The sequence below is a fragment of the Epinephelus fuscoguttatus genome, linkage group LG8 (assembly GCF_011397635.1).
Source record: "Epinephelus fuscoguttatus linkage group LG8, E.fuscoguttatus.final_Chr_v1".
NCBI lineage: Eukaryota > Metazoa > Chordata > Actinopteri > Perciformes > Serranidae > Epinephelus > Epinephelus fuscoguttatus.
The window spans coordinates 12,123,477-12,134,237 of NC_064759.1; the positions used below are offsets into that span (position 1 = coordinate 12,123,477).

General features: G+C 42.6%; 1 protein-coding gene across 2 annotated transcripts in view; it reads right to left on the minus strand.

Moving 5' to 3' along the window:
- Positions 1-7,987, minus strand: part of epb41l4b (erythrocyte membrane protein band 4.1 like 4B) — a 31,799-nt gene extending 23,812 nt beyond the window's left edge. For both annotated transcript variants that reach the window (XM_049582563.1, XM_049582562.1), the window contains exons 1-3: positions 6,840-7,987; positions 468-572; positions 346-388 (exon numbers count right to left, since the gene is read on the minus strand). In XM_049582563.1, coding sequence (XP_049438520.1) covers positions 346-388; positions 468-572; positions 6,840-7,130 — 439 coding nt within the window. In that variant the 5' untranslated portion in view covers positions 7,131-7,987. The remainder of the gene's footprint in view (positions 1-345; positions 389-467; positions 573-6,839) is intronic.
- Positions 7,988-10,761: the final 2,774 nt, after the last annotated feature.

The window sequence follows — 10,761 nt, forward strand, 5'->3', positions numbered from 1 at the left end:
AGGCTATAAATCTTCATTCACCCATATTTCTTTTTAACCTACTTTATTATCTCTTTCCTGTTTCACTTCAACATCGATCAGACTCTTTTCTCTTTTTTTTTAAGGCTCCTGAGCTACAAAAGGAAGCTGCGGACAAGTAGGACAACATCAGTCACTCCTGTACCATTCATCCCCCTGTTACGAGCTGGAGAGCAAACAAGGGTACGGCTCCTAATGCACGTGCTAATCACCATGTCAACATTGGATAATGCGCCACCTGCTCCCCACTTACCTGCTTCCACATGCACCTACTGCTCATTTTCCTGCACACACAAAACACAAGAGGGCCTAATTAGGAAAACTTACCTCTGATCTGTTTCTTTATAAGCTTGGTCATATCCAGCCAGTGCTAAAAGAGAGACAAGAAGGTGAGAGTGAGTGACAGGTACATCAGCTCGTGGTCGTCTGTGAGAGAAGTAAGAGCTCACCGAGACTTGTTCTGTGTCCATGAACTGCAATCCGAAGTAGTCCGACTCCACCAGATCTATGTGGTACATGATCTGGTCAAAAAGGTCCTGGCCTTTGGATTTACTCTGCAAAGAGGAACGATAACTTAAAAATTTTCAGATGAGCTTCATGTGTGTTCATTCTGATCTCTCTGCTGTAGTAACCTGATCTTCTCAAGACAAACTGAGTCTGAAAGCTTAGAGTTTAGGCATGAGAAACCTGGTGTCCATGACAGAAGCAAAGTGACTTTAGGTGTGTGTGTGTGTGTGTGTGTGTGTGTGTGTGTGTGTGTGTGTGTGAAAGTGACTGATTGTGTGTGTGCATGTGGGTCAAAAAGAGAAGCTCCTGAGAGACAGGCCTTTGTCAATAACACACACTACCAAGAGCACCAGTCATCGCACTTAAATCGTGTTGGCTGAATCCAAATGTCCACCCTCTGGACTTGCGGACCTCGCGGACATTTGTACGTAGTGTGACATATTTCCCTTTATCACGTAGAATCCATGAGGGCAGAGACTGCAAGTGGCTGACAGACAGCCTTCAAAACTGATTAACTCGATGCCGTGGAAACGTTCAACTATCGCTGCTGTCATATTCATATATATGTCATATAAGTTGATGAATCGTGCCCACTCATCTGTCACTGCAGATAACAAGATACAAATCCCATGTATAGCCTTTTTTTTATCATAAACTGAGTATAACTTATATAAGAAGACCTTCTCTTGTGTTTTTCAGACATTTTTTAGTCTATATCACTGCGTAGCCTGATAAGCTGCAATGTTAAATGCATTTTCAGTCCCTCTACAGCCTAGACTTCCACATATTTCTGTATCATGATGTGGTTGAATATCATATCTGGCCCCCACAATTCAAGTAGCATCTTAATAGACCTAACTATCAATAACTATTTAACACATTCATACATTTTTTTTCTGCAGTTGAAAAAACCACAACGTTACGTCCATATTGCAATAAATTGTGGGTTATTAAATTAGTAAGGTCTGCTGAAATCTGCACGCCAAGCGGACTCTCTGGAAGTCTGCAGAAAGGCCACTTGAGGCCCCTTGTGGACTGGATGAATTGTGGATTTGGACACTCCCAGACTTCCCGTGAACCCGCCTGCAAAGTCTGCAAGTGCGGTGAAGTCCGGGCCACTTGGACTCAGCCATTATGTCACCCACCAGTGAGAGTGTTTGTGAACAGGAAGTGGAAGCCATACTGTTTCCTGTGTTGTAAAAATGGAGGCTGATTGGACGGTAAAACTGAGCAGCGCTGATTAGATTTAAACCAAGATTCTGTTACTGTGTTGCCTATTTCACTCCTAAAATGTTTTCAGAAACATTTCACTGCAATTTGACATCATTTGTTACCAGACGGCATTATGTCACCCACCAGCTGGAGCGTTTACTGGCCCAGTGCAGAGCAATGCATTCTGGTAGTTGTAGGTGTTCTACCTCTTGAGCAAAAGCAAATGCCACAGCCCTTTCCCTCTGTTTTCTCTGGTCATGCAGCACCAGTTTTAAATGTATTTGTGTCTTCCCACTGCGCAGACAGCCTAGTTTTATGAGAAGACAATCCCTCCAGCAGTGAAATACTTCTTCAAGCACAACTAGGAACACTTTGTCCCAAACTTCCTCTGAACAATTCATGAGCACATGAGCCTCATCGCCCCAGCGTGAAGACCTAACCCCAGTCTGACCCACATAACACCCAGCGGGTGTGTAGAAAGATGACAGCCTTGTACTTTGGATCCTGATAACCAGTCTAAACTTCCTGGTGAGTGTATGAATGTGTGAGGAAATCAGTGGTATTAAGGGATTGGGGACAGAAAAAAAAATCACGCTCCTGCTCATTCTGCAGCATGTAGTTTTAGAGAGGCTGATTGAAATCATAGCCTCTATCACAGGGGTGCACACACACTGCTGGCAACACTGTCACACAGTCTCTTACACAGTGGAGTGAATACTGTACTGTTACTGTAAGTGTTAGTCAGATATATCAATTTATTGATACATATTGATTCTGAATACTTGAAATGGTTTCACTGTTTACTGCACACAAGACAAGGTGTCTTCATTTTATAGCCGTGTTATATCTATCTTAGTGTGTAAGATTTAGGGGAATTTAGTGGCATCTAGCAGTGAGGATTGCAGATTGCAAACAGCTGAAACTTCTCCCAGTTAGAATTCCTTCAGTGTTTATTGTTCAGAAGGTTTTAAACAGGAAACAAATGATCTGTAGATGTCTCTCTCTCTCCAAAACAAACGTATCTGATGATTTACACCACTAAAAACACTGAATAAAGCAGCTTACGTTACCAATCAGTGTCTCTCCTCTGGTGTTCGCTGCTAGCCCAGGACCTGCTGATGTGCGCTCACCTTTTTTCTCTGGTAACTTAACATCAAGATGTTCAGGAGGTTTTAAAATGAACTATCAGAATCAGCCACATGCTTTTCCTTAGTCTGTACAATGAATAAATATGACAGACATTGGAAAGTATTGTAATTCACGTCTCCATCTGCTGATGAGCCATCGTGCTGAGAGTATGCATGCATATGATACTTATTCCACTCCAGAAGAGACTTGATGACCACTAAAATAAGGTGGGGAATAAAGCAGATATATCGATATTGGTATTGGCTATCGGCCAAATAAGATGTTAAATATTGGCAAATCGGATATCAGCAAAAAATCCAATATCGTGCATCCCTAGAACCCAGGATTCAAACCAATAAAATCACTGATGAAAGCAGTTTCACATTAAAAAAAATCAATGTTTTTTCAAAGCTGCTTGTCGCAGAGTGGCTGCTAAATACAGTGGATGACGCAAAAAATGTGAATGGCCCTATATAGAGCCAGTGTTGGCTTGTCCATTCTGGGCTACTGTAGAAACATGATGGTGCAACATGGTGGACTCCATGGACGAGGACCTGCTTCCTATGTAGATATAAACTGCTCATTCTAAGGTAACAGAAACATGATGATTCTTATTTTCAGGTGATTATACGCTAAAGAAAACATAATTATGTTATGTTGTTAATTATGTATCCCCTACATCCTACACACTGGACCTTAAGTTGTTTTTAAAGTGCAAAATCTCTTGTTTAAGTTTATCAGATGTGAAAATTGGACATTTTTCCTTGTCTTAACATTTCAGTAAAGTGAGTGTTTCAGGGTTTAACCTATGGGACGCTATTGTCAGCATTATTTTTTATTGTTTTCTAAACTTAAAAAAGCCGTGGACGAGGACCAGCTACCTACGTCAATATGGGCGACTCATTCTAAAGTAACAAAAACACAACGATTCTTATTTTTAGACAATTATACACTAGAAAGCCATTTCTGCTAGTATATCCTTCTAAATCCTTCACACTGGACCTTTAATAAAACTTAAAGGTTTATGCCCTCAATGTCAATTTCTTCCTGTGGTATCAAAAACAGTAACGAATATCGATATTTTTCAAAGGGAACTGTATCAAGGTTAGATATTCCGGCATTGTGACAACACTACTTCCTGCTTTTTTTTGGGCTGCAGTCAGCTGGGAGTGAAAGACTATTAAGCTTTAATAGGTGAGTTTCAGCCCGATTCAACGCACCTGACCTGACATGAACAAACTTGTTCCAACACACCTGTGACTAAGCTGCCAGCTTAACAGGCCCTGTGTCATTTGTTGCTGGAGCTCGGCAGAAGCTGTGGCGTTGTGTTATTGTTGTAATCTCCCTATTGGACTGTAAATGAAATATCCTGTACCCTGATAACCCACTGTACACTGTCTGAACGTTTCATAGGTGACGCAACCACACAGCAGCTTTGGTGACACATGCAACCTTCCAACATGAAAACATCTTACGAGAAGCCACTTACGCACGAATACCCACACAGAGTCACTCATCATCCCACCTACCCCTCACACACTCACAGCACTTGTCTGTGACACAGAGTCCGCACAGCGGTAAATCAGATCTGGGAGTCGGGGAATAGAGGGAGATGGATGGAGAATAGGCTGAAAAGGGAGAAGGAGAGGAGGGAGGAGGGAGGAGGGCGCGGAGTGCGAAAGAGTAAGACAATGAGCGAGGGAGCAGGCCACAGAGGGAGTGTAAAAGAAGATTAGGAGGGAGGATGGCACACGGAGGGGAGGCAGGGGGGAGAGCAGAGATTGGAAGATCAGATAGAGGCAAATAGACAGAGAGAAGAAGAACAAGAGAGAGGAAGGTGCTGTAAAAGAGCAAACAGGAGGGGGCAGCTTCAGGTCTATCTTAGATTTCCCAGCAGTCAGAAATGGGGAAGTAATGTGATGAATTGGCTGATCATAACACCATCTGGAGCTGTACCTCTCACTGTACAGGAAGAGGCAGACACACACACACTAACACTAACACTATATAGGCCAGTATGACTCTACAGGCAGGGAAACTTTGGTAACTTATCTGTGCCAAACTTTAAATAGACACATTTTAGATACACATCGTTGTTGATATTCACTGGGGGTGAAACTACCAGTGATTTGCATCATTGATTATTCTTTTTATAATTGTTTAGCCCAATAAAAGTCAAAAATATAGTATAAAAAAGCTAAAACCTGTGTTTCAGATCCAGAGATGAGGTCTTCAGTTTGCTTATTTTGTTTGTCCATCAGTCCAAAAGTCAAATGTATTTAAATTACAGTAAAAGCAGCTAATCTTCACGTTTGAGAAACAGGAACCAGTGCGCTTTTAGCACTTTTTCACATGAGAAACAGTTAAATAATCACAACTGCTGCTGATTAACTGTCCTGTCAATCCACTAATCATCTGATAGACTAGGCAAGTGATACTTAACTAAATCTGGCCCCAACATGACCAAAAATTAATGTGTAAAAAAAAGCATCAAAATAGAGCTTGTTTATCAAAAAAAAAGAAGTGACAGAAGGGATCCCACAGATCCCCTGACAGAATTCTGGGCTAAGACCCGAGTATTCTAGCAACAGCCTTGCGTACACCTGGTCTGTGCAGGGCTGCTGCCACTGGCCCCTTGACCTCCTGACATTTTGGCAAAGTAAGCTGAGTATCCCTAATTATTGAGCCTTAATTTGAGCTGCTGTGTCTGCTGGATAAATGAGGGAATAAAAAGCAGCAAAAGGACAAAACACTTTTCCAAATTCTCTAAGCAGGACTGTGCTCAATTAAATTTTTACTGTGATTAAATTAGGTTTTAATTTTTCAGATCAGCCTGAGTCATAGGGCTGTAACTAACGAATACTTTTACTGTCAAATAATCTGTCGGTTATTTTCTTGATTAATCGATTAGGTGTAACAAAATGTTAACAAGTGTTTCCCAAAGACCGAGATGACGCCCTCCAACACGTTCTCATCGCAACTAGTTAAATATCGTTGCTTTGTCAGTGGCCTTTCAAGTCCAAATATGATGCACTAGGTACCCTCCTGCATCTGTTGTTGATGTTCCAGGACGACCTCTCAATTTACGCTTGTTACATGTATAGTGTCTTTTAAAAATACAGTTTCTGCTTGTTAGATACAAATACACTTACAGCGTTGGTAAAACAACTTGTTTTAGATTTATTTCCTTGTGTAACAAAAGCATGTGGTTAGGTTTACAAAAAAAACATCATGGTTTGGCTCAAAATTCACATGGGAATCAAACAGCCTGCTCCTGGGTGAAAGTCCAGGGTTTGTTGGTCCCACCCACCTCCACAGGGACTTTCCAGCTGTTATATTATGTTGTTACCGGCTGTGTTTCAAGCTGACACCATCTGGCAATGTTAGAACCTGACGCCTACCGTGGGTGTATCATGCTGCAGCGAAAGGTGTCTTTTGGCTTGGCGTCTGTTGCGGAAATCACTGACAAAGTCACAGTATTTGACAAGTTGGGAATGAGAACAGGATGCGTCCTCAAATGTTTTGTTCTGTGCACAACCCAAATATGTTATATGCGTCGTAGAGGAGTAAAGACACAAGAAAATTTACATTTAAAAAGCTGGAATCAGTGAACATCAACTTTTTTGCTTGAAAAATTACCCAAACAGATTAATCGTTATCAAATTAGTTAACACATGATCAATTAATTGTTGCACTGTTGCAGCTCTGTGAGTTAGAGTTTCTCCTTATTTTGAATTTTAAAAAAGTTGCAAGTAAAATCAAACAACCCTGAGTCAGGCTAAACAGGACACACTGAGGAACCCTGTCTCTTATTTTTTACAAGGGACCACCAGGAGCCCCCACAGGGTCCCCACGGGGTCCCCGGGCCGCACTTTGACACACACTGACCTAGGCTACCACCTCGCCCTGCGACATGGACTCTGTTTACACACTCAGTGTAAACACACACACCGGACAGGCTTCAGCTCACTCACAGGCAAATCCACATTGACATCGGAGCCGTCCAGCAGCAGGACACGGCAGGTGATGGTGGTCCTCGCCGTCCCGGCCGCCGGGATGTGGACCGCCGCTCCCCCGGTGACCACGGCGGGCGCGTGTACGACCTGCTGCTGATGTGCCAGGAGCAGGGGGTTCCCAGTCACCCCTCCTGCCCCTCCTCCTCCTCCCCCTCCTCCTCCTCCTTTACCGTCCCGCTCGTCCCTCTCTCTCGTCTGGAAGCGGCTCCGGGAGCGGCGGCTGAACGTCCGGCGCAGAAAGCCCATCATCTTCCTGATCCACAAGGTGAGGAGGTCCGTGCCGTGTCCGTGAAAACTGTTCCACACAGCAGCAGCCGGCGTCCTGCTTCTGCTGCCGCCGCCTCCTCCTCCTCCTTCTCCTCCTCCTCGTCCTCCCCGGGGCGAGGAGTCACTTAGCAGGCACGGGGGAGACTTCAGGGCTGCCGATCAGTCCTCAGGCTGAATGTCGGCAGCAGCGGGGGGACTCCAGCCGCATACTAATGAAACTAACACACATCGACCACCGAGGCGCCAACCAGTTGATTTCCAATCATTGGGCCCGGTGTGAACGACAGGACTCCCTCACGGAAATACAAGCAGCCCTCCTCCTCCCCCTGTCCTGTCCTCTCCCGTGCACCTGCCTCCTGCTTCGCTCGCTGTTGCGCACCGACTCTGAATTCCCGGAGAAATCCCGTCCGACACTCCGCAATGGGAGTCACACGGGACTGGGGAGGGAGGAGGAAAGTCTTACCACCTCTGGACCGGACCCCGGTGGTTGTTGTTGCTTAATGCCACCGGCGAACCGAAACTGATCTACCTCACAGGTAAAAGTCAACCAGTGAAACTGGACAAACAGTGTGATCTGCGCCTGCGTAAAAACACAGCGCAGAACAAACTTCTGTTCCTCCCGACTGGCCGACCCATCAGCGCCGGTGAACCAGCGCCACCTGTCTGCCACCGGTCAGCCTGGGCAGGGAATAGGTCATGGCAGATCATTAGTGGTTCCCAAGGTGGGGCCCACGGCGCCTCAAGGGTTGTTAAAGGGTTTCCTGGAGGTCCCCACATGATGATGATGATTTATGTCACTCCATTTATCAGAGCCAGAATACTGAGAGTCCTAGTCAAAACAAAACACCGCCATGACATTTAAATATAGATAGATAGATGAATGAATTATTACTACTAATAATAATCTATTTAATTACTCTTTTTTGCAAAGATGCTCAAGTTACAGTGCAGAAGCAGTTCCAAAAATATATCATGTTTCCATTCATGCATTTGAAAATATTATTTTAAAAAGTAGCCTAAAAGTAAAAGGACAAAGATACTTATCCAAAAACATAACAAAAGAGACACAGGGGCACCTCGGCAGTGTCTAGGAGGCCAACTGGCACCTCTTTAGCTTCCAGTTCACACTCCATACTTGGTCCATGCAGAGACTTGAGCCTGTTACCCTCCAGTTCCCGAGCCTAGTCCCTATGTGCCTGAGCTACTGCTGCCCCAAGTTATACAACATACATGGGTTATATTAATGTAAATGACTATATATACATTTCAGTACAGTGGTACCATGTCGAAGGAAAGGAAAAACAAAATGATGATTATTTATCTCCCTCTGTTTATCAGGATCCAGGACTGTAGGAATAACAATATTTTATAGAATTTTTAAAATACATATTCATTTAGTTATCTATTCAACTATATTCTCTTTCTTTTTAAATATGTATTTCTTTTTTTACGCAAATATAGTACCAGAAAGCACAAGTATTGCTAAATTATAGTATAATAAATAAATTAGACAACATTCTTGGATTGTGTTCATGTAAATGACCACATATACAGTACATTTTTTACACATAGGTACCATGACAAAGAAAAAGAAAAAATATGACTAATTTGTTAAAAATAAAAGCACTGGTGCCTTTCCTGCAGCAGGCAAACACGTTCACCAGGATGATAATCAAGGAAGGGTTGCAAAATATTATTAAGAAGTTATTTAATGTAGCATTGAGGTGTTCCACGTGAAGCATGATCCTTTGTACCACTTATTTATATTTTCTGTGAAACATATGAAGGTCTATGAGCTCTCTCTACACTGCCAGGGATACAATTACGTCTGCTGAATATTTTATTGATTTTCCATATTCAGTTTTATTGCACCTAAAAACATTGGAATCTGCCTATGAATTATTTTTATGACTGTGTGTGACTACCTGTAAATCAGAGAAAGAATACTATGTAAACTTCCCAAATTTCCCATTCCCACATTAAATAAACAGAAATGCAGAAATAAATGGGGTCAAACACAGTAAGTGACTTTCTTGGATAAGAAGGGAAAAAAAATTCTGAGAAAGTACAATAGCACTCTGATTGAAATCACTGTCATCAGTGTGCTTCCACCTCATGCTTACTTTCTACATTTACAAAAGAAACACGCACCCCCTACTTCAGGAACTATTTTTCCGTGCTGCTAACCTATATGACATTCTCTCATATTCAGCCACCTTTCCTTTCTCTGTAACGGTCCTGTGAAAAAAACTCTCCAGGTGTCCTCCACTTCCTGAGAGTAATTTTCTGGGCAATCATTATAGCTGTTGGTGTCCAGTACATGTATAAATTTAAAGGGAAGGTTCTGTAATATTGAACCTGGACCCTTTTTTCATATGTCTTGGTGTCTAAGTGATAAATGGAGACAATTTTTTAATTGGTCCAATGTAATTCCTACGAGCAGTTGTGTGCCATCAATTAACGTAGGGCTACATGATATGCAATTTTTGTGATAGATGGTGCGATTGGTGCGGCCTTTGGACCTTCTTCAAGATCAACAAGCATATTGAGACACAGCTACATTTATCTGTTATATGGGCCACACCTTTGTTACACACCTGATGGTGATTAGGTCACGCTACACCATTAGGTTGAGCAAATCAGTCACATACAAGTCACACAGCTGACAGTGGTTGGATCATCATGCCACAGCATTAGGTTGAGCAAAAAAATAATTTTGAGGCCCTCAACAGACCTAATCACATGTCATCAAAGCAAATGACATATACTGCGATTGCAACATGAGTTGTGATTTTAGTAGGAATAGTAATTTTTGCATTTCACTTCCACCCAAAAAAAGTAAAAAAGGTGATGTAATTTTTGCTGGGTCCTGTATAAAACAAGCATATTCCCTTATGTCTGGAATATGATTTGTAGTCTGGGGCATCTCTGTAGCACCACAATGCTTCATTTATGATATGCTGTGACTCATTTTACCTTTCTTAAATATTGCAGCTCCTGTGATTTGGATAATATTTCAATTAATTGCACAGCCCTACGTTTACATCCACTAAAAATGCTTGTTTTTGCCACTGACAGGCTCCAATTTTATTTTAAATGTCTCTCCTAAGGAGAAGTCTCGCTCTGAATGTCACAGAACATGGAACAAATGAAAGCCTTTATTCAAAAAAACACGGCTGCTTAAGTAAAAACACCAACTGGTTTCGACTCTAAGATCTTCATCAGGGCCGAAGCACCTTGCCTGAAGTTCATTTTTTCTTTCCATGTGCTGACCCTGTCCTTCAAGAGCACCTGCGTTTTTTCCTTGAGTGTCAACTGATGAAGACAGTCCTCTGGCACAACGCTACCTCCTTCTCTAAAGTATGACATTGAAAATCTTTAAGATAACACTATGCTGTGCTCTCTGTACTCCAACACAACTCCTCCTGGTGTTGTATCAAAACATGCTCTCCCATCAAACAGCATTTCCCTAACGTTAACGTGTAGCTCCCTCCTTGCTGGATATATGGCGAAGGCTTGGGGTAAGGTTTAGGTTCGGGGAAACACTGGCAATCTTCTCTCCAATTTTCACTAATGTTTCCACTGTTTTTCCTGCAACAAGTCACCTCTCACG